The sequence below is a fragment of the Pollicipes pollicipes genome, unplaced genomic scaffold (genome assembly GCF_011947565.3).
Source record: "Pollicipes pollicipes isolate AB1234 unplaced genomic scaffold, Ppol_2.1 Scaffold_3087;HRSCAF=3621_pilon_pilon_pilon, whole genome shotgun sequence".
Classification (NCBI taxonomy): Eukaryota; Metazoa; Arthropoda; class Thecostraca; order Pollicipedomorpha; family Pollicipedidae; genus Pollicipes; species Pollicipes pollicipes.
This window is the reverse complement of record NW_023596225.1, coordinates 44,378,469-44,402,626: the sequence shown is the minus strand read 5'-3', so window position 1 is coordinate 44,402,626 and position 24,158 is coordinate 44,378,469. Positions and strand designations below refer to the sequence as shown.

The 24,158-nt window shown below is 49.5% G+C and overlaps 1 protein-coding gene across 2 annotated transcripts; it reads left to right on the top strand.

Annotated features, from left to right (window-relative positions):
* The first annotated feature begins 7,656 nt into the window (after positions 1–7,656).
* Positions 7,657–22,898, top strand: Orco (odorant receptor co-receptor). 2 transcript variants are annotated; one of them, XR_005093242.1, is made up of 6 exons: positions 7,657–7,729; positions 10,033–10,132; positions 12,075–12,197; positions 20,814–20,969; positions 21,419–21,933; positions 22,282–22,898. XR_005093242.1 is itself a non-coding variant. In XM_037213313.1 (5 exons), the coding sequence occupies exons 1-5, from the start codon at positions 7,689–7,691 to the stop codon at positions 21,482–21,484; spliced, it is 486 nt and encodes a 161-aa protein (XP_037069208.1). In that variant the 5' UTR covers positions 7,657–7,688; the 3' UTR covers positions 21,485–22,221. The 2 variants fall into 2 exon arrangements, 1 of the variants encoding a protein (XP_037069208.1); XM_037213313.1 differs by lacking the exon at positions 22,282–22,898 and having other exon boundaries at positions 21,419–22,221.
* The last annotated feature ends 1,260 nt before the right edge of the window (positions 22,899–24,158 follow it).

The following is a 24,158-nucleotide window of genomic DNA, read 5'->3' as shown; positions in this document are numbered from 1 at the left end:
TGGCGTGAGGCGGTCTGAGGGCACTTAAAACACCGATCTGGAGTTTACCCTTGTTTGACTTCATTTGAACCCGTGGTTACGACCTAGGGCTGTCAAAATTTGACACAAACGGGCTTACATAAGGTCAGACGTACCCTGTGAGTTTTGCATTGCTAACCCGCTTAGCATTTGAAATAGCAGGAGTCAAATTACACCTCACCCCCACCCCACCCCCACCCCCACCCCCATCCCCTCCGCGAGCGGGTCCTATTCAACGGGCACCCGTCACATCTGTGGGCGGACCGTGCGCTGAGATTTATTCCAATGCCATCCTTGGGCGGCATCCAGTACACAAAAATTGGCAATTTCGGCATAATAAAGATTTGACAGCCACAGCTGTACCAAGCGTGTTAGAGGCCTTTACTTCTTGAAATAAACGCGTTTGTTCCCCAGCGCTAACATAACGACGGACGAGCTTTTCTTTGATTCTGCTCAACGTTGCTACAAACTCGTCGACATGTTCAACCACCTCCACGAATGTACAACAGTTTGTGAGCACCTATTGGCTAGCCAAGAAAGGGTAATGGTATTTTTCGTAATCCTTGACCCCGGCGCGCTCACAACACGTGCATTGTTGAGGCAAGCTAAAACAAATATATCCAGCCATTTTTTCAGCCTGATAGCCCGACAGGCCCGATATTTTTGTCAGCCACCGTGCTCTGTGGTGCTCCACACAATAATCGTGCTCGTGCAGCCCACCAGTCGACTGATCCGCGGTCAGGGCTGGCTGCCCCGACGCCTGCTGACCGCGGTGCGCGCGCGCCCCACCAGGGCCTGACACTGGACACCTAACATGCGATGACAGCGACGGAGAGGGTCCCGCGGCACTGTTCGTCGAGGCCGCCGGATCGCTGGTGGCATCGGCTCGTTACCGGTGCGGCATTGATGCAGTGCGGGACCAACTGGACTTTTTTGGCGACATTTGGCGACAATTCGATAATTTTTGTGATTTGAGTGGAGTTATGGCGGTCAGTACATATCAACGTTACGTTACGCCCCGCAAACGGCCTCGGGCTACATCTGTGGTGACCCGCAGGCCAGACGGAGCTGATACCGTGCTTGGTGGATTTCCCCACCAGGTAAATCCTGGTGCCAATTTATAACACAAATCTGCGTGATAATCAATACATAAAAGCCACCTGGCAGTCGGAAAAACGGTCGATTTCGGGACGTCCAAATACCATGTTGAAGGGGTAAAGAAGAATTTGTCCGTTTTACAATTTTGCCCGATTTATACTGCATCTTGGCAGTTAGTGCGTGGAGAAGCGAATCCAATTTCAAAGTGCAGGCCGACACACCACCGGCATGTCATGTGGCCAGCACGAGTTTGTGCGACGCACAGTGCCCTAGTATTCGTTGGGTAAGCTGGGAATTCCGGCATTTTAAAATCGGCGTCGAAGGCTACACGCTATCTTCCAAACTGCAGCCAGAGTCATGGCTAAATCCACATCACCACGTGGACCGATTCATGGTATGTACCAACCATGGATTTTTCATTATGTGCACCGTCCAATTCATACAGCAACATCACTTAACCAGTCGCAACTCCACATTTCCTGTCGCCAAAACGCCAAAGGCTGATCGCCCAGTCGTCGGCGCCCAGTATTCCAAGTAAAACGACGAAACGCGCACGCGTCGTATGTTGCTGGCGTCCGGCAGCCGTCGTTCATTCACGCATTCACTGATTCGTTGTGACGAGAAAGGGAAGCCATAGTCACGATCAGATGCATTACTCGAATTCCTTGCTTAGAGAAACCACACACATCGAGTAAAGAATAATTTGCCGCGGGTGCGATAAGAGAGCTCACTAAATGTAGTAAGTTGCCTTGCAGTAACATCAACAAGTGATAGTGGTGAAATGAGGGAGATCTGGCACTTGCGTTGGTAGAAATTTAGATTTTCTAGAACTTTTGGAATGCGTAACAGCGCTCCAACTGCGGTGGAAATCTGGGGAGCAGCATTTGAAAGATGGGCATTCGCTGATTTTGTCCTACTAAGAACCCTTGGCTTATTACAGAAGAATGTCTTAAAGGATGTTCCCGATCGCCCAATTTTACTGTTTTGTTGTCCCTGGTAGGTTTCGACGCGTGATTAGGTGGCGCAAAATCGACAAGTGGTAAGGCAACGCCAATCTCAGGATAGAATTGCTGCTGTCACAAAGAGCTTACAACTGTTTCTTGAAACAGATACGACAGAGCTCAACACGCTTTTGGAACGGCCACGTGTATAATGCGGGCGGAGGAGAGGTGGGATGTCACCCTCCGATTTCCATCAAGGTTGCAAGCGATTCAACCCATGGCGCTGTACGAAAAACTGGCTTACAGACTAATTTTGTGTTACATGGCCCACCTACGTCCCTGGTAGTCAGCACATCACACCTTGTTCCCGTCAGGCATTCCGGCCAGGCATCCCGACAGACAGAGTTAGGGTTGGCCAGGGAGTCCCATAATTGGTGTTGAATGCGTCCCGATATAATGCGAAGCAGAAATCGTCCATAGGACCTATGTGGCTTAGTGAAGCAAGCACTTGTTATTGCTATATATCTGCGTGGACTGGGATATTTCCACGCCGCTGCTGTCTCGTATGTCACATATGCTAGTAACAGCTGACTGCATAAGGGCACTTATGTCTTCGAAACCGGTGGTGAACAGTTGTAAAATCTGACCCATCCAACATATTTAAAAACATGTCGCCATTCGTTGTCGCACTGAATGAAATACATGCCCAATCTGATTATAGCACGATATAGATTGAGAAACCGTGAGCAAATCTTACAGCTGTTCTGTTTTTCGAAAAATGTCCCGTACGTTTGCTCAGCGACGGGCACTAATGTTTAATAAGCATAGCAACTGAATCGGCACATGACTTGTTCGGGCAACAACGGTAGACGGTTCCTGCTCGTAAACACGTGACCAGACAGGTAACAGTACCTTATCGGAACACAAGATATTAACTTCCTGCCCGACACCCAAACCCCATACGAATGCGAATATTTGTGCTGTAGCAATCGCAGAGAAATAATTAGATATGTCAACACTTTTGTAGGTGGAAATGAGTTGAGCTGTAGACATTTGACCATTCACAGGCTTAGGTCAACATATTTACCCCCTATTCTCGGAGGAGCAGAAGGCTGTTTGCAGTCCCTTCCCGTTTAGGTTGAAAGAAAATGCACCGGGAGGGGGGGCACTGGGGGGGGGGCTGCCATAAAAAGCACAGAATTTGACTTCGGTCACCTCCCACCGCGGTTTTATAAATCTACCGTCAGACACAGCCCGGACAAAATGACGTCCAGGCGGTGACGCGGTCAGCTGCCCTAGCGCGCCGGTCCCCAATGCCAGCTGACTAGGGGGTGAGGGTGAGACGACAGGGGCGGCTCCGGCGGCGCAGACTGGCATACATGGGTGCACAGCCAGGATTTTGCTGAAGCGCGGGCGAAGCTCGGTGAGAACTCTTCATGAGAAAAATGAAGGTTGGAAATTCGACTTGTTAGGGTATACCGTCTCATCATCATCATCATATGTTCTTCAAGCAAAGACCATGGATCTTGCCACGTCGTCCTAATCCAATGCGTTCGATGATGTTCCACTTTCTAGCAGAAGCTCTCTATGGCGCTAGAACACCATAGTGTGTGTCGCCACCTCTCTCAGCTGCGGCTCTGTTCAGACAGCACAGGTGTGTTACCCAAAGGATCACGAAGCCATGCCACAGGCTGCTGCTTTCGATGCGTTTCCCGAACAAATCCACCAAGCATTTTCCCGATGAAACACGGCCGCGGAGCCGTCAGGAATAGTGCGCCCGACTTTCTGCAACTGTTTGCCCCGTTTCGACTGATAAACTAAACAGATAAGGAGCAGCAAACCGGCCGAAGGGAGCATTACGGTGTCTTGGCGCACTGTTTCCAGTGATGTCCGCGGCCATATTTCACCATCGACCACGGTTTTCCGAGCTCATTACAGTAATGTCCTGCGCTGTTCCGATTGAAACGCTGTTATGCACTGTAAAAGGGAGACAAGTCGCTGCGACGACGCCTTCCATTTCCCACCAGCGTGTTCATTCATGCGAGTGACGCGTGCCCTTGAACAAAGGCGGCATCGCCTCGTACAGAATCGTACGTTTACCCTGGTCAAATGCCGTGTACGAGGCCCATAGAAATGTGTTCGAGACGTGAGTGGGTGTGCGCGCTTGATGTGCTACGCCGACGGCCTCGCCAGCCCTCGAGGCACATACGCCAGTTGGTCCTCACCAGCAGCTCTGCACGGTCAGCGCGTGAGTTGGGAAACAGCACCGCGGCGTTACTGTAGCGGTGCTATGGTGCTCTCCCCTACTGGGGATGGAAAGCACCCGACGTAACCTTCTGCAGCAGCAGAAGGATAGCGGTATCTCGCAAATTCGGTGTTTCCCCCAGAGGCGTAGGCTTACTTTTCTTGTTATTAGTTTCACAGCATTGCTGTGTCCAATGTGAATTTCCACCTTTGCGGATGATTTGGAACATATTTTTGTTGAGAGCTGATTCTAAGCCTTCATTAAATCGTTCCAAATGTGTTTTCATGCTTGTTTCATATGCAGTTATCTTTACAGGCACGGAACTGCGAGATCATTACACTTGTCATAGGTGTAGCGAGAGGAGAAAAAAGGGGAAGAGCTGCTTCCACAGCTTTTAGCCTGAGTGGCATGCATACACCCACGTATGCCTGGTATGGGTATATGCTACGAGGGTATTAATGCCGTTGAGCCGTTCTTTCAAGGGCGGGGATGTTTTGCAATGCACGTGAATGCAGCTTTAAGTGAGAAATAACAGCGATCGTCACAGTAAGTCGCAAAATATAAATGTTATGCGGAAAGTATGGTGCAGTTCTTACCTATTTTTAGTTACGCTCCATAGATAGGAAGGCCAGAAATGATTGGGGTGCCTCGGTTAAACAGCAAATCTATGCTTTCCGTCATTTTGCATACTTGATCATGTGGGGATAACTTTGTTTCTAGGAAACGGAAGCTGCGTTCACAGGCGTACGCACATAGAAGGCCTCTTGGGCACATGCGCCCTCGGCCTCCTGTGCCCTCAGTGGCTGTTTACCCAGTGCCCTCCGTAAGGGATCAGTAACCCTCGCCCTCCCGTGCCCTCAGTGGCTGCCTACCCAGTGCCCTCTGTAAGAGGTCTGTAACCCTCGCCCTCCCGTGCCCTCAGTGGCTGCCTACCCAGTGCCCTCCGTAAGGGATCAGTAACCCTCGCCCTCCCGTGCCCTCAGTGGCTGCCTGCCCAGTGCCCTCTGTAAGAGGTCTGTAACTCTCGCCCTCCCGTGCCCTCAGTGGCTGCCTATCCGACGTCCACCATACTGGATTAGTTACCCTCACTGCCTCCCGCGCCGGCAGGATCGCCGTCATCATGCCTGACTCGGGGGAGCCGACCTGCCTGTACCGGCGGCTGAGCCACCTGAGCTTGGTGCTGTGCGGCTGGGTGACCCTGTCGGGGATCCACAAGCCGCAGCAACCGGGCCGCCCGCGTCGTCTGCTCCGCGCCGTGCCACTCGCCGTGTTCGGGCTCGCCTGCCTGTCCATGCTGCTGATGCCGCTGCAGCAGTTCAGCGCCTGGCTCTGGATCGACGCCGGCACCGTGTACGGCTTCGTGCTGCAGGCGCTCGTCGTCCTGGCCGTCTTCATGCTGCGCCCCGGGAGGTGAGGACGCCACCCGGTGGCCGTGTCCGGCGGCCACACGTCATCAGGCGGTGCTGGACACCGCTCTGTTCCCACGGGCACCATGCAACGCCGACACGTGGTGCGTGGCTGCGTCAGCGTGGCCGATGGTCGGCGCGGAGAACCTGGCTCGATTGTTTGGAAGTTAGCTGTTGTGGCCAGTGGAGACGATGACTTGCTTGCTGCTTAGTATTGAAGCGTCATGTGTATTCCGTCGCAGAAGCGATGCCGCGCGGCCATTTAGACCGGTCTGCTCGATGAGCAGAACTAATCGCATAGCACATAGCAAAGTGGATAACCATAGCTGATCAATGCCCTGAAGGCATGTGGTTCGGTTTGTTGTGTGGCGCATGCGTCCGCTATGAGCACGGCGAACGGAACTGCTGCGACGTGAATCATTGGTGAAAATAGGAACATCGTGTGGCAGCATCGCACAGCCCTACCGCGCACAGCCCGACTAGTGCCCCGCTGTCGCAGGTTGCTGGAGCTGGACGAGGTCCTGGGGGCGCTGCGACGGCGGGCCGGGGCCAACGGCCACCCCGCGACACCCTGGCGCATCCTCGTCCCGTTCGCCGCTCAGTTCACGCTGCTCTGGCTGGTGGCGGTCGTTTCGTGCGTATGCTGGTTTGGGTTTCTGCTGGCGCCGGGGCAGTTCTACCACCCCAACTACCTGATGTACATGTACGTGCCGGAGTTTTTGTACAATCCAACCGGCTACTGGTGCTACATCGCTTACCAGGTAGGATGTCCAGTGGTCTCCGTCCGGAGCTTCCCTGTAGAGCACGGGAATATGTCCGAATTGCCTGGGCCTGGCTCCTTGGGTATGGTCTGGCAGACTCGAAGTCATACGTCTAAAAGAAAGAGCTCTAAATTGTGTTTACTTGGGGTTAAAAACGGTCATGATTGTGTTGCGCAACGGCCAACGGTTTTTCACATCATCGTGTTCGCTACAAAGATAAGCGTGCGTGTACGCAGACATTCACAATGAGGGGCGCAACTCAAAGATGTTCATTGTAAACATATCATTTCCTTGTATAGCGTAAAACAACGTCACATGTTTTCAGTTAGTTTAGTTCACTCTGGTACCTCAAATATGTTAATGTCACCGTGCAATGCACATGCACGCACAGTTTTAAACTGCAATATATTTCATAAGGAAAGGGATGGGGTCACGTGCCACTGGAAGCCACTATGTGTGTGCGTCCCTGAAGGCACTCCCCAGCAGTAAACGTTTGCAGGTGGCTAGGTATGCTCCCTTTCGCTGCTCTGTTGCAGCGGTACATCAGCGTCGATACCTGTTTACCAGCACGCTGTTGCTCAAAAGCGCATATGCGGGCTTTGGAGTTTAGTTTCACAAAATGGATTGGCGAGGGGGCTTAACACTGAAATTAAATCAGCTTAAACAAACATACGCCAAAAACTGATTTTTCACCGGATTGGCATACTTTTCTCTCAAAAAGTTGGGGGTCTGGAGACCGAGGTGAAGGAGCAGCCCTTCCAACTGAAGATGAAGCTACACTCGTGTGCGGCCTTCGTGTTGTTTCCCTGAGTCAGCCGCGGCTCCGGGCTGGCCGGCTGTGCTCTACGCTTTTGTAACGGCCCATGCCTTTCAGAGCACCCTTGCGGTGTTTACCTGCCTGCTGGTTCTTACATTCGACATCTGTTTCTTCATCTGGCTGAACGCCATCAGCTTCCACCTGACCGTCATCAAGTCTATAGTGGACGCCGCCCAGAGTGGCACGAAAGAGGCTCAATCGAGTCCCGAGACCGACCAGCCGCTCTGGACGCAGAAGCAAATCCTCATCGCCGAATACACGGGAGCGTGCGATGGAAGGCCGTCGTCTCCGCCTCCTCCGTCGCCGGGGCGCATCCCGGCGCGCGAGGCGGTGACGCCGCAGGTCGTCGACCGCCCGCCGTCCGGCGCGCCCGACGGGAGCGGCGCCGCTCAGACGACCGCCATGCTCGCCGCCGTCGACGCCTACTACGAGGACGTGAGCAGGTGGGTCGGGCGCTGCCGGGCGACAGCGCAGACGCGGGGAGGCCTGACGTGTGAGCTTGCCGACCGGAGCCGTCGCGCCGACTGCGGCGATGGGTGCAGCGATGGCTGCGTGTTGGCTGTGTAGAGGCCTACTTGTTCGGTTTGCATGTGCAGCAATGTTCTGCAGGTGTTTATGGGTTTAAAAAAATCCCCAAATTAGTGATGTGATGTCGAGAAAATCGTGTTACGTCCGGTGTATCAAAAAGCGAAATGTGATTTACTGGAAAGGGGGAAGGTAGTTGGATTTTTCCTTTGCTTTCAACAAATGCAGAGCAGCCATAAAAGTTTCGTCCCCAAATAAAATCAGTGTATCTATCCGCTTTTCAGATGGAAAACTTATCAATTTTCACCGTTTCTCGGTATTTCAGACAAATTCCGGTTTTGTGTTGTTTTTAAGGAGCCAGGATATGGCTTCATGAAAGGTGGATTACGTTTCAGAAATCTCAGACTGTTTTCTAGTCTATCATAGCTTGGCTACCTGAGGAATTCTACATTATATTTGTGCTAACAGGCGTCCGGGTGGCCATTTGAATGCGAATCGCGTGAGTGGGGGTCAACTTACCATCCTAAGATCTAAAAACCTAAAAAGGTAGAAATGCTGAATTCACTGGGTAGGTATATTTGCATATCAAATCACTTCCGTCAAATTTTGATGTCAATAAGTCATGATCTTCGGGTCAAATATGGTCAAAGCAAGTCAAACTCCAGATTGGTGTGCAAAGGGCCTTCAAACCTCAGTAATCACCTTTAACCCAGGTACCTCTTCTGAGCCAAAGGTCACTGGTGTTAATTTCAGGTCAGTGACTTTGAGCTTTCAAGGTCCCTGTGATCAAACGCCCACGAGAGTATTTTGATGTCTTGCCTTAAATAATCATCAAGTATTACGCTAGGCAGCATGTCCATAAAAACGAAAGGTTGGCCGGGCTCATTTAAGTCAGTCACCACCTATACATGGCCGTCGTGAAGAACAAATAAAATATTTGTTGACGTCGCTTCAATCAAGGAACTGGAAATGAAACAAAATATCTGGTGACGTCTCTATGAGCAAGAAATTTGAGATTAGCGTAAGAGCTGTCTCCTAAAGCAAGTTCTTCTGTAAAGCAAGGTGTTTCTTATTTCGGTCTTACCTTCATACCTAACCCAAGGTCAATGGAATTAGTCGTAATCCTGAATTTAGTCGTCTAGCATGGGCCCCATTGGGCACTGATTTTTAAAAATATTTTATCCGAACCTTTCAAATGAACGGATTTCTGGGATAAGAGCTTACGCTAAGCAGCGCTTGTTGTGTGAGCCTTGATCCTCCTTACCACCCATCCGATCGCGCAATTCCAAGTCAACAGCAGACAGGTCAACTGGCCTTTAGCGAGGCCGCTGCCACCGACCGCGGTCCAAACTTGTCAACGGCGAATACCAAACGCTCAAAGCGACTCAAACCGACCGCGCCACGGCTAGGTGGATCGGAAGGCAGGCGCTCTAACCAGCTCAGCTATCGGAACGGACAATTTGCATGGTGATGGATGCATACATTTATTGATGCATGGAGCGCACACCTGGATTGATGGATAGATACATGTATTGAAGGAGGGAAGAATGCATCGGTTGATGTATTACATGATGGATGGATGGACACATGTGTGTAACCATCATGCAAAGATGAAATGAAGGATGGCACATGAATAGATACATGGTTGGGTTTATGAATGTATACATGTATGGATGGATGGATGGATGGATGTTGTATGAATGGATGGACAAATAGATAGATGGGTTGGATGCATACGTAGATGTGTGCATAGATGGACTGATGGATAATGCATATGATGGATAGATAATGCATAATTAGATACGTAGGTGGATGCATAATTAACTGCATATATCTATAGGTTATTGGATACTTCGTGTATATACTACTTTCGTGTATGGATGCATATTTGGATACATAAAGGGCTACATAGTTACGCGTATGCATAGATACATGGTTGAATACAAGTATGGCTGCATCATTGGGTACATATCATCACGATGGTCGATGCATGGAATATTTGATAAGACTTATTACATGAACAAAATAATAATGTATGTAGAGGGAGATATGAATAACCTTACGCTCAAAGCAGAATGAATAATTAAAAAACGGGAACGGTTACGTTTTTGGACTCATTCATTCCACTATGAACGGGAGGTTATTCTTATTTTCCTCCATGTTGTGTCATTGAATGCAAAGATAGGCATCTCTTTGACTTTGAAGTTCTGGCAATTCGCAGGCTGCGGGACGTCATGACCGACCTGTGTCAGCTTCCGCTGCTTATTGGACACGCCACCTCCATGGCCACAATTCTGCTCACCTCCTACACCATACTTAACGTGAGATACCGGACAGATCCTCGGATGCAGGATCGTTTGTGAGCTCAGTCAACTTCGGCCGCACGGCAGTCAGACCTCCGGCCTCATCTTTAGCCTAACATGCATGTTGTCGAGGTGAGTGTAGCACGCACCTGCCCGTTTGAACGATGTGTGATTTGTTTCAAGGAGTTTGTTATGTCTTCGGATATTCTACCGCTCTCACCCACTGCAACCGTGCGGTGCCGACTGCGGACTGCACGAACACGAACCGTGTGTTCCGATGTTTGGTCACTGCCCACACCAATCAGTCCCGCGGTGCAATTTCGCCTACTCACTTCACTGAGCATAGGCATCAGTCCATGCATGGGTGCAACCATCACTAGGGTCGGTGGCGTTGGGACCTCAGTAACTTTTAGACAAGTTTTTAGCATTTTTGCAACATAAAATAGCGCTAAAACAGAATTGAACCCAAGTGATTCTTCAGGCGTGTTTCCGTCCATACAATCGTGCATTCCTGTTCGTCGAGCCAGCCCACAAGTGCAGATATTCGCACTCCTGTTCGTCGAGCGAGCCCAAAAGTGCAGATATTCGCACTCCTGTTCGTCGAGCGAGCCCACAAGTGCAGAGATTCGTACTCCTGTTCGTCGAGCGGGCCCACAAGTGCAGATGTTCGTAAGCAGACGTCCACGTCTAAATGTTCATGCGTCGTAACATTCGACGGCCTTCAGGTTTGTCGCTGTGATATTTGTCATGATACCCGCAGACGGTTACAAGCGGCTGTCGCATGTCGCATGGTAGGTGTCTGTAACCAGATACCCCTGTTGAGATGTTGGCCATTTTTACCCAAATGCATAAACATTTTAGTGCTCTCCTCATGACATCTCCAGTGACATTAACAGCCATATGTGGTCTGTATGCGCGTTAACAATGTGCGGCTGTACTAAGGTTTCACCAGAGAGACCGCCAGTGGGGTCAAAAACTGACCCACATCCCAGTGTTTGGAATGGCCTCCGAGCGCTCCGGGTTCCCCAATACTTAAGTGCCCGTCAGGCTATGAACTTGACACACTCCGATAGTGGAACGAATAAGGTGAGGTGAGATCACTGGGGTGTGACGTCATCAGTGAACACTTCTGGAAGGCGCTGCATCGCACTATATGTGGCTTCATGAGGCCATCATCAGAGATCAAGTGAAATCAAATGATTGGTTGGAACCTAAATGATTTGTGAAACCCATTTGGTAAAAATATTGACAAAACTGTCACGCTCCGAAACCGTTGACCTCCATAATTTGTGCAACTTGGAGAGCAAAACAGGCATATACCCAGTGAGGTGTCCCTACCGCGACACGACTTGACCTAATCGTTCCTCTCCCTGATCAAAATTCTGTTACGCCGCCGAAACGCAACACACCCCTCTGTTTGATGCCGGCTGCACAGCTGAACACCCAGTATTGTGGATGCCAAACGGCCCCGATGGCGCCTCGTGAGGCTGATGTCGCCTTAACGATTCTCATGTTGGACTGATCACAGCTATCGATTGGCCTGTGTTTTTTTAGATTTAGCAATTAGATCCAAAAATACCGGGAGAGTGACACCTTTCCCCGATTCCCTCCTGTTCCCAGGTGGCCGCGTTTGGAGAAATACTCCATTCGCCAGGTTGCTGAAGCTATTCGCAGTGCACTGTGCTTCAGGCTCAGATCGGCAATAGCGTTTAATTAACATTGTTTCTGATTTCCGATCTCATTAAAAGTGTCATTTAGCATGTCTAGTAGTTGCAGCATTCTGGCAATATACTAAGATACAGATTTCGTGTTTTTATATGAAATCAGAAAAGTGGCATGCGTATTTGCTTTGATGTTCAGGCTGTATATTTCGTGTTGCTATGTGGTCACGTGGTTTCAAAGCGGCCGCATCATATCACTCATGGAACGTGCCTGACCTACAGCACGTGCGCTTCCACAGAAAGCGTTCAAGGCTGACCATCAAGGCAGGGCCATGCAGCTGGCGTCCATGGGCAGTTACCTGTGTCTCTTCGTCTGCCGGATCACGTGCTATTCGTTGGACGGCTCCAGCATCATGGAGAAGGTCAGGCACGGACCGGGAGCCGGCTGTGAACGGGACGTGTACAGGACACCGGCCAGCAACCGCCCGAAATACGTATTCCCACATCTCATTCTGCATGTTCCGTCACCATAATTGTCCCCGACATTCGTGCTGTGAAAGAAAATTCCCCTCCCCCCCCCCATGAACCTTTTTTTGAGCGTCCGAACTACATGTTATGGAGCAACCGATCAGCTCATTGTACGCCAGCTCATTGCCCGGGATTTTGTTAAACACTTGAATGTGATGACGTCACTGCCGCGATATTGGGGGGACATGCAATGCAATAAAGGAGATAGGTATTGTGGCCACATATCATCAGTAATGGCCGTCTTTTGCGAGGGTTTGCGGTCACCGCGGTGACGCTCCCTGATGGTTCACGGCAACAGCGTTCGCTCAGTAAATCGCAGATGCAGTTGCTCAAAAATCATCTGGCGGCTGGTCAATGAACATCATATCCAGCTGTGTACACATAACTGCGTGGTTTTACGTAGACCTTAGTTGTGACAGAAGCGTGAGCAAAGCGCCAAATTTTGGGTGTCCGTTGAGCACATTTGCTTGAGTTCCATGACCGTGTGTCCTTCATGATTTGACTATATTTCCGCAGCGAGCACTTACATGCCGAGTTTTGACCAGCGCCGAATCAACACCCTCGAGCATTGATTTTGGCTCGGCGATGCAATTGTGGCGTGAAACGGAAACCAATGTTCGTTGGAAGATAAATATTCCCAGTAGCAACGAGAAAGGCCAGTTCCTAAAAAATCAAGCATTGCCAAATTGGAGAGCTTAAAAATGAGGTCGCATTGCTCCCGCACTGCGCCCGTGAAGAACCCCATGAATGGTGTAGGTTAGCAAGATAAGTTGAGGAGGATCTGGACAGTGAAGCAATGGTGAAGCCTTCTTCTAAATGCTCCAACACGCACTTTTCCGGATTTTTCCCACTTTTTTTCTCTAGCTAGGGGCTGTGGCCCAAGTTGAGGGAGAAGGGGGTGGGGAGGGGGTGGGGGGGGGGGGGGCTGTAGCACCATCAGCTAAATAGGAAACTTCTCTGAGGGCTGAAGTCGATTTTAAGTGTTGTGTGCTCATCACCTGGCAGAGATTCACCAGCATCATCAGAATTTCACGTCCCAGGATTACTAATTCTTTGCCTCTCAGCTGAGGAAAGGAACAAACCAACTTCAGTGTGCACCATGGATACAGGGTGCGTGCGCCGACTCTTCTGTCGCGGAGTCTCCCAACTGGCAATGCCTCGAGACTTGACCGCCAAACTTCAAACTCGCCATAGTCACCATGTGGATGACCGAAATGGAGCGAACGACGATCGACTACGACGCGGACCCCAAACCGATATTCCATCACGTTGATTTGCTTCAAGCGGGATCTCCCGCAAGATGGTTGCTCTGAAAATTACCACTCAGAAGTTTGTGTTTCTGTCTGTATGAAAGTCGATTTGTGTTCACCATACGCTGTCAGGTGCGACGCCCCGAAGTAACCGAACCGACCGTCAGGATGCCTTTCCGCTCGCGTGCGCCCGTGCGGTGAGCAGGCGGGAGCACCGACTTGGAAGCAGCGATCAGCACTGCGTGGCACGCGCCACGCAGCGCACTCCCGGGCCCCGTAAACTGTGTTGACAGGGGTGCAGGTGCCACTTGCATCCCGTAAACAGGGGTGCAGGTGGCACCGCAGCTCGGGCGGGCACATCCACCGCCGGCAATGTCGCCACCGACGCGGCGGCCCTGTGCCTGATGGGTGCGCGGTCGACAGGGGGCGCTCGGTGCGCTCCTGGCCCGATGGTATTGTTTTGGACCGGGGTAACTCCAGGGCGGCAACCCGTCGAGAAGAGACCGCGGGATGTGGCCAGTATACGTCTCACTGGCAGGGCCGCTCAGCACCGAGCGACCGGTGCCTCGAGTGTGCTTTGCGCTTCGCGCGAGTGCTCATTTTTGCACGGTTAGTGCTTTGGTGGTCTAAGAGGGCTTGCGGGTTCACTTCCCTGAGCAACGGAGCGGAATCCTTGAAACACTCAAATGATTAGAACTGCTGCATTCCGTTTGCGTTTTTAATTTTTACTTCCTCTGGCTGTATTCAGCCATATTAATTTTGCTGGCCAACCCGACATTTCGTAGCCGACAGCCCAGTAGAAACCGATTGGGGGGGGGGGGGGGAGCTAGATTGCAGTGCTATGCTTCAAGACAGAACGCATGTGAGCCATGAGAGATTATGTGACTCTGCAAGCCAGTATTCCATACAGAAACATGAGGTTGCACCGTGCAGAACTTTAACAAAAATAGGGCGCTGACAGCCTGCCCCATCCCCTTTCCTGGTCCTATTCGTATGCATGCTAGGACGTAGCTCTTGCTAAACACTTAAAAAACGCCACTTCCTCCGTTTCAAAGACTGACGTGAAATATTGTGAATAACATTAGTTAGGAAAACGTGGGGCGCCGTACTCTTACTCAAACATTCTACTGTGACCTGGAAAAGGTTCACATAGGTCAATAACCTAAATTTATTCTGAAGTTGAGATTCTGCTCAGATCGGTTCTGACAACATCCATGTCTGCCGCCAGGAAAAAGGAGCATTGCTCGCCAACATAGGCGGTGCCACTATCGGTGCCATTTCTTGCCCATAGGAAAAACAAATGGCACCGATAACCCACGTTGACATGTGTCAAGCACCCTCGGCTGATACGAATCGTGTTTATGCAGTTATGATAACATTTTGGAGAAATATGACCCAAAAGTAATTCCAACCACACTGTTTGAAGAAAAGCCATAGCCTTTGCCTCGGACAGCAAAAGGACCTGAGTAAATCTTGTTGATATTTGCGTGAGCTATCGAACGACACTTCGTTTGTCTCCAACTCTTCACAATCTGAGCATACCACGGGTAGGTAGTAGCCACACACGCTCGCCCGGGCGAAGCTGGGTCGGGCCACCATCGGTACACGGGATAATCAGGCAGGTCAGGTCAGGTCAGGTCAACGAGGCAGCGTTTGTATGTGGGGTACGGGTGCTCAAGTTCCGCAACTTACAAGTTGCAATAACCCAGTTTGCCAGTTATTTGTCAAGGTCTCTGAAAAGACAAAATGTCGCAACCTTTGTTGCATGGTTGTTGTCGTTGCTGATCAAGCCAACGGCTCTCCATCCTCAAATGATTTTAACCCTGTCTTTTGTTGCTTGTCCTCTTTGACGAGATCTGAGTGCTTTGAGGACCTAATGCGCCAAATCTCCCCTCGTGACATTACTTACTCACCGGCAGTTAAAGAGGCACACAGGTCACTTGCGTACGCCCCATACGCGATCAGTGTGTCAAAATCAACTGAACAAAATATGTAGCTCTTTCACAAAACGCGTGTCTACACATTCCTCCTGATCATTAAAGAGCGAGGACATTGGCACTTCCAGTTCATCTGGTTAGCTCGTTGTCGGCGGTACAGGACACCCAACGCGTAAAGGGTATGTCTGCGTACATCTCCGGAACGTGGTGTCGACCGAAAAGTAGGAGGCGACACGTCTATCAGTGGGAGTCAAATCTGACAAGGAGCAGTGTGAAGGTGTTAGCACCCTGCGCGGAAAGAAACCGTCTAGGTGAGTCGTCCGGCCACCCCGGCATCTTGCAACATCAAGAACACGACCAGCGCGTAACTCGGGCACGAGTTATACGCCACATAATGGTAGGGGTGCAAAACGCGTGCGAGCGTCTCACGCACGTATGTGACCTTATATTTCATTGAATTAACATATAATTACGTATATTTCCACGGGGGCACGTGTCGCCATCAGGTAGGTGCCCCCACCTTCCATTTGGCGGTCATAGTTTGAAGCGTTGCTAACCCGGAGCTGCCCAATCCGAAGCGACCCACGAGAGACCCGAGCGTGCCGGCCCCCGACCTCCGCTCGCACCGCCAGAACACGTTCACGCATTCGGCGGCAATGTTCCCACCGGCACGGCGTGTTGTTTCTCCGGCAGCGGTCCGAACGTCAACATATTTTTGTAGAGTGCCGAGGAGCGGCGTGAGGTGCGTACCAGGCGACACCGATCACCCGCTACAGGCATCACATCTGGCTGTTCCAAAGGGGCACCTGGCCGCACATTTTGGGTGGATTCAGACCCGGCCTTTTATTGCGGCGCGCCAGAAAAGGCTTGTGCGCGCCAAGATAGAAACAAACATCGGGCTCTACTTTTCTGGGCGAACGCATTGTATGCGGTATAAGTCTGCAAAGTGCGTGCTGAGCACGTTTTCAACTAAAGTGATTTTAAATCGGTTTAAGTATTTATGACACGGATCAGACGCAGGGAATGGTTGTCTTGTTTATTTCAAACTACACTTGGAAAACAAACCAAAGCTGTTGCCCGCTAAACGCTTGAAACACTTGCTGCTAACAATGCCAACTTGATTGGAAACGTCGAACAATGTCTCATTCAGTCACAAAATATTGGAACAACAGTTTTAATCACAACAAATTTCAATCATGACTTATGCACTACCCCTTCGAACGACATGTATGGAGGTTTTACACCTTCTTGTCCTTGACTTCCATCTACCAATACGAAAAACAAGAACATGCTTAAATGCCTGTTGCACGGCAATTGATGATATTATATAAAGCGTTCTGCAGGCGATATCTTCTTCGGTTATTATTCTAGATGGCCTTCTTGACCATTTCCTTATTAATGGCGTTTAACATGCAAACGTATGGACCCAGTCAGTGTTCCCATAATAGTAGAATGATATGATTATCGTAAGATAGAGAAGAGTAAATATTTTCCAGTGAAAACTTGATGAAAAAAAGGAAACAAGTCTTGAAAAAGCTTGCACCAAATTAAGAATTACATCAGGTGATATCTTCCACATTTGGAAGGTTATGAAGCAAACATCGAATGTAGTGAAACAGGCCCACTCATAACTAATGGTACGCTTTCTAATGGAAAAGGCTGCTCTAGACAACACAATTTCTCTGTTTAATAAATATGCTCTTTAATATGTCACTGGTTAATTACGTCATTGTGCCTTGCACAGCATCGATTGAGATGGATGTTATGTATGGAAATCGTGCTCACGACCGCCAGATAAGAACGACTCGATAATTATATTTGTCTCAGCCTCGATCATCGCATGTCTAGAATGACGTTATTGTGGCGTCATGGGTGCTTGGGTGACTTTGAAATAATCTCCCCCCGGAATATTCTGCACATCCTCGCGGGCGTGAAGCTCAGAAACTAAACGGGCATAGGTCTTGAGCAGGGCCAGGCTGTGAACTGCACTGAATGATTTTCAAGACGGCCTCTGTAGTTCAAGACCCCATAGAATCTTGGAGCACTCCCTTTAACAGTGTGAAGCATGAATGGAATCCAGATAGTATTGCTAATGCTATTGTAATATGTTGCTGTCAATACAGTGCCAGTTATCACCTCTTACATGAAGTACCGAAAGCGATGTGTCAAAATCGATGTCATACGTGCCTTACACCGCAACGTTATGAAAGGATGTTGAAAGACTTTATTTTTAGCCCACTTTTTCACTGTATATGTTGACAATCTACAACAGTTAGCTAAAAAGTGGTTTGTCATCCCTGCTTAAACGACACAACCTATATGCTTCAGGCATAAAACCGCATTTGTTCATAAAACATTTTCACTCAAGCTATTTTCTGAATGTCAGACTGACACGGTGCCGATTTCCTGTCGCCCAAAATGGCAAAAACCTTTGCGCAGCACTAAGTATTCACTGACTCAAATTAAGGTAGATATCAACAGGACAGAAATCGAAACAGGGAAGACACCTAATATATCGCAGAGGTATAGATGAATTGTTCTGCACAAGTTCCTAACGCCACACCGAAAAGGTGATAATTCGAAGCATAAGGTGCAAATAACCATTGTAGTTGAATCGCCCGTAAGACTCAATTATAACAGTCGACACAGAATTATCACTAGCAAAATACGGCATTTGGACAGAAAATAGGTTCCCTGCACCATGGCGCTAGCAATCTTCTTTATTCTAACCATTGTAGCCCTATTAGGGAATGAATTATGTCTCAATTGCGTCCCATTGTTGTTCCTCGGAAAAGAGCTGTGAGACTCATGGATCGCCTCTACCACAAGTGAGCTCAAAGCCAATCCTTAGAGAATGTCAGGTCGAAGACAATTTGCAGAAAATGTTTCATTGTTGATGTTAGGGCTGCTCCGTGCATGGGTACAATACGTGCAAATGCCATGTCAATGAACAATCATGGCTGGCATGCACGCGCCTGATTCTAAATGCTGGTTCCCTGTTATCCTCATGAAAACAAGATCCTGGATCCTGGCTCGGGCTGGCTCCTTCATAAACTCAAACCCTGGCTCTTGGATCCCATAAATTGCGTTGCAAGCACCGTACCCAGGTTTCTGATTCTCATTGGTTATTTTGTAAGCACAAGGTGAAGGTTTCTGGCTCACATTGGTTCCTGCAAAAATACCTAACCTAGATTTTGGTACATATAACCTTCCCATAAACGTCTAACTGTGGTTCCTAGTTCCCGCCGCTTCTGTCACAAACACCAGGCTTTGGTTCTGGTTCTAGATGCGTACTTGTTCCTGACAGAAATTCCAATTAAGATCCTGGCTGTTGCTGAATCCTTGGTTTTATAGTGGATCTTGGTTGTTGTTGGATATATTGGCAAAATCTAGATTGAGTCTTGGTTCTTATCGGATTATTATGCATATTCTAAGCCTAATTTGGACTTTTACCGGATCTCTGAGCTCAGCATCTTGGTGGATCCCGATTTCTGCTATCAGTGTTGAATGCTGGTTCCTGAGATAGTTCTGGTTTGAACCCAGATAGGTTCCAGCATCCCTCATATTTCTGGGACCAGATATTGATAGCTGGCTTCCATGAAAAAATCTTAGAAACCAGACGCATCTCTGATGGCTAGTAACTCTCGGCGCAATAAATCAAGTCGGAACTTTTTTGAGAATTTGTTTTGTGGAGCATGCATAACGATGGTTTTATGGACCTACAAATGCATCATTTGACGTCAGCAAAACACAGACATTTGCGCAGATATCATCTAGTGCAATCCTAGAATATGTGCAGCCTTGCTGACGTTTCCAGTGAGGGCAGGTGGCAGCAGTTTAACAAGCTGGACCGCGCTGCATTTCCGCACACCTTCGGTCAGTTGTGCGGTGGCTGTCCTATTCAACATCGCTAACGTTATTTACTGTTTTGTCAATGTATTGGTATTATTCTTAAATCATTGTTATCTCAGTGTTCTTGTAATTATTAGCCTCACGATTTTAGTTTTGCACCGCCTCTCTTTTCCATCTTTAGGAACATACTTCGTGTCTGTTATTGTATTTTCGGGTAAAGCGATTCACGGCATGACATTTGTAGGACACCACTACGCACCGTTATGTTTAATTAACGTGCAACAGCGAGAAAAATTGGTTCGACAGGTAATCGAATGATGTTATGCAAGACCACATAACACGCAATAACCTCGAAAGATCCTGCCCACGGTTTCAATTGAAGTGGTTGATGCCTGAGGCCAGTTCCAAAAACGCTAACGCGAACCAAGCTGTCTGCGAATTCCGCCGCGCGTGTAAACCGAAAACGTTCCAGCTTTACGTGGTACGATGGTGCGGGGTGTGCGTCCTCGCCCTCGCTGTCTTCCGAGCTCTACATCGGACTGGGTGCCGGGGGCGTCACGTGACCGCGGGTTTCCCGATTCGCCGGGGGTCAAGGGTTGGCCGCTGAGGCGGCGGCAGGGACCCGAGGCTCGCAGGTGCCAGTCGGTTTTTGAACGAGTCCAGGCGAATGCGCGCTGCGTTCTTTTACACTTCAACACGTTTTTAAAACCTAAAACGAACCACACCAGAACGTTTTAGTTGTATCCTATTCCCAGTGACATAAGAAGATCATCGTTGGTGAGATTTATATACTTCGGTTGAGCATGCGCGCGGGACAAGACTATCAAACGATGTATTGGTGCTGTGAAGAATTGGCTTTTGGTAGACAGATTCGGGTCTAAACGAGCTAAATGAGCTGAGTAATATATCTGAAACCATTTGGCATCCCACAGCCCCATACGCCGCCAACCCCCACTCCCACCCCGCTTGTTTGTTCTGCCCGGAGAACCGAAACCCAGCGCCAGTTTCAAGCAGTGCGATTTAGTGCACGAATGCTGCATCAGTAGGCCTCTTTTCGTGCTAAGCTGCCGACAGATTTCATACAATGCATTGACATCCTTTTTTCATGGGTTCTCACAAACTCTGGCTCCCTTCAGTAAGACTGCGGTAACATGAACATTGTGATGGCACACACGTTCATTGTCGCCTCTCTCTCTCTCTCTCTCTCTCTCTCTCTCTCTCTCTCTCTCTCTCTCTCTCTCTCTCTCTCTCTCTCTCTCTCTCTCTCTCTCTCTCTCTCTCTCTCTCTCTCTCTCTCTCTCTCTCTCTCTCTCTCCGACGCCACAGAGGCGTCTCACTGATGTTATGTAAGCTTGGATGATGTTGGGTGCCCTCCCAGCCTTGACGGCATTCGTTCTCACGTTCCACGTGGGTTTTATTTCTACAGCAATGATGCCAGATGGACCCACATATGCAAGCCGCTGCTTTTCAGAACGCGGCGCTGGCATCGTCACTCACGAAGCTGCGCTGGCCCGACATGACCAAGGCGGACAGACGACGGCGCGAGGCGCTGCTGCAGAAGACGAAGCTTCCCTTCGGCATCGATGTCATGGGTTTTTTCTCGGTCCAGAAAACAAACATTCTTTCGGTACGTTCTTGTGCAAACTGCTCTGCTTTTGTTGCGCGTGTACGCACATAAAAAGTTGATGTCGCGCTGAATGTCATACATTTATGCGCGCCGTGACACACACACGCTGTGCTAATACACACGATACACACGGTTGTGTGTGCTCATTTACTCACGAATGGGGGCACTATCATCGTCGCTTAGTGTTTGCAGTCAGCGACCATTTGAGGCGAAACATCCTATAACTGCTACTCAGAGTCCTTAGGTGTTTTCTAAATCGTATGGGTGTCTTAAGTTGCCAAAAATTATTGGGGCCTCCAGCTCCGGCAGAAACCGCTAGCTGCAGGGCTGGAAGAGGTATGGCCCACACTCCATTCTCATGGCTTTGCCACTGTTGCTGCGCTCATATTGCAGTGGCAGGTAGGCATTGTATTATCTGCGCAGTTAACACCGATTTCTCTTCGTTTCAGATTCTGAGCTTCGCTCTCACCTACTTTGTTATTCTTGTCCAGATGGGCGGCTCTGCGCTGCAGTGATGGCCATTCGGAGCATGTGGTGGTGGGGGTGCCCAGCGCGTGATGCCGAGGACGGCTTTGCTCCACCAAGCAGCGTTTGACCCCATGCATGTCGTTAATTAGTAGCTCGGCGCACATACACTTACGCTTCAGAAGACATGCACGCATCCATCGAGACGCTTCAACTTTTGGAGTAAATCTGGATGGTACGCAAATGCGTGAGCCATTTCACCTATACCAGGCGCGGAAGATTACAAAAGTTTTCAGAGGCGTGTTTTACGCGTAAACCCACGAAACAAAATGGCCGTGCGATCTGTAACGCAGATGCCGCATCCTTATCCATGTTCTCGCCTTCACTTCGCCGTGCCGACGAATTGTCAAGTCTGGAAATAATTGTCTTACATCACAGAGAGCTCCTGTGGGCGTCCCGATGTCTGGAGCATACTTCCGGCCATCTCCGCGCGATAAAAGTAAGAGGAATTTCCCAGGTATGCTATTTTGGCAAACAGTTTTGCAATATTTGGTCTACTACGACCGACAAGCTGAGTACGCGGGCCGTCAGTCACAGCCACAAAGTTGCATTGGACAGCCGGAGTCAATTGTGAACGTGTCTCGGGGGCCTCTGGTCACAAACACAAGCATGTCTAATTGTGTGCAATGTGGACACAATCCCCAGCGGACACCCCACTCTCAGCCGTCATCTTCGAGGCATGACGCCGAGGGGTGCTATTTTAACTCGAGGGTTCTGTGTGAGTGCGCTGATGTGGGTGTGAGTGGCCCCACCTGATACGCCTCCCCCCCCCCCCCCGTGTTCTGAGGCGAGCACGGCTGGCTCGGATCGCGGAAATCATGCGGCGCTGGCGGTGCGAGGTCAAGTGGTCGCGGCTCCCGCCTCCGCACGACTCGTCGATGACAGCGCACCGCTCGTCCGTCGCGCAGCAAACGGTCTGCCGTTCGTCCATCGCAGACAAGATTCGCAGTCAACGAGCCTACGTCCCAGAAGATCTGCCGCTTTTAGTCGAGATGTTCGATGGGCGTTCCGCAGACAACTGGCAAGAAGTCGAAACGGGGCTTGAGGCTGAATGATGTGCCGATGCGTTCCACTGCGCCAGACTACTGTCCCGTCAGCACCGGTGCTGGTGCTGGCCGGCTGCGCTGGCGGCCTTGCCCACGGAGCTGGTAGCGCAGCAAGGGGTGTCCAGACGCAAAGTCGACGCACAGTTTGCTGAATGTCTTTTGTCGACTGGTGTGTGACAACTTCCATTTTAGCGACATGAAAAAATGTTTAGTCAAAAATTGAAATTGAACACAGCGAAGTGCAATTCCATGTCATTCGCCCCCCGCACGCTATCTGTGCACTACTCATACGCACTAGACGGTCACCGCTTGGATAGCTGACAGCAGATTCGCGATCTTGGTGTCTTCCTGGACACCAAGCTCGCCTTTATCAGTCACAGAGATTCAATTGTCTCAAAAGCAAACAAGATGCTGAGCCTTCTCATACGAAGCGCGGAAATGCCGTCGTGCCCTCTTCAAGCGCGGTTCAATCACAATACTTTTCTTTGTGCCTTCAACGCTCGTGTGAGATCATTGATTGGGTACAGTAGTGTTATTTGGAGCGGTGCTGCCGATTCCCATCTCGTCCGGTTCGAAGGACTACAGCACAGTTTCTCATGTGGTTGGGTTCGTCTAGCCAGTCCCGGTGTCCTCCCTGCCATCAAAGGTCAACATTATTAAAAGAGGATTTGTCGTGTGTCTACCCGCTGTCGGCAAAATATAAAAATATATACGACACGAAAAGATCAAGAGGTGTTTGGCCTGCAGCTTCCGCACGTTTAAGATCTTGGTCTGGAACTTGGACGTTGTCATCGGGGAAAAGTCTTACGAATGCTTATCAAAATACATGACCCCAGTGCGGTATATCGGTGGTAGCATAGTGGTACCGGCATGTGGTATAGTGGTACCGGCATCGTAATAGCGATGGTCTGGTGCTGCTCTTTTTATGGTAGTCAGTATGACCAAACTGTATTCTTACAATATGTGTTCTATTCTGGTAAGCGACGTAGAACGCGACAATAGGGAGAGAGAGAGAGAGAGAGAGAGAGAGAGAGGAGAGAGAGAGAGAGAGAGAGAGAGAGAGAGAGAGAGAGAGAGAGAGAGAGAGAGAGAGAGGAGAGAGAGAGAGAGAGAGAGGAGAGAGAGAGAACGAGAGAGAGATATATGTGCATAACGTACATATGCATGTATTTATGTATATATACATATGTAATGTATATATTTATTTATGGTTATATGCATGTATATGTGTATATGTGTATATGTATATATATATATATATATATATATATATATATATATATATATATATGTATGTATGTATGTATGTCTATAGTCACTTTGGTACCGGGAAAATTATCAGCAGAAGAAAATTATCAGTACAGGTTTGGGCTGCAATGTGGTTTGTTGTAACCATGTGGTAAGCGTTTGACTGCGCATAATGTTATTGAATGAGGAATAGACTCATCATGTAGTATGTGATTAGCGAAGGGCCGGGAGGGGGCTAATTTCCGCGAATTGCACTGTATTCATTGCATGTGTGCTAAGACAGCTCTATATTGGGCTGCGTGTCGGTGTTTCCATTCCCCTATTTAACATATGAAAAAATTGGATTGTCCCTCTCGGCGGGCATCTTGCA

What these genes read in the sequence shown, in the direction of transcription:
- Orco (XM_037213313.1), top strand. Translation starts at nt 7,689, where the DNA reads ATGCTCGCCGCCGTCGACGCCTACTACGAGGACGTGAGCAG. An exon ending in TACTACGAGGACGTGAGCAG is followed by an intron (nt 7,730 to 10,032) that starts GTGGGTCGGGCG and finishes GGCAATTCGCAG; the next exon opens with GCTGCGGGACGTCATGACCG. An exon ending in AGAAAACAAACATTCTTTCG is followed by an intron (nt 20,970 to 21,418) that starts GTACGTTCTTGT and finishes TCTTCGTTTCAG; the next exon opens with ATTCTGAGCTTCGCTCTCAC.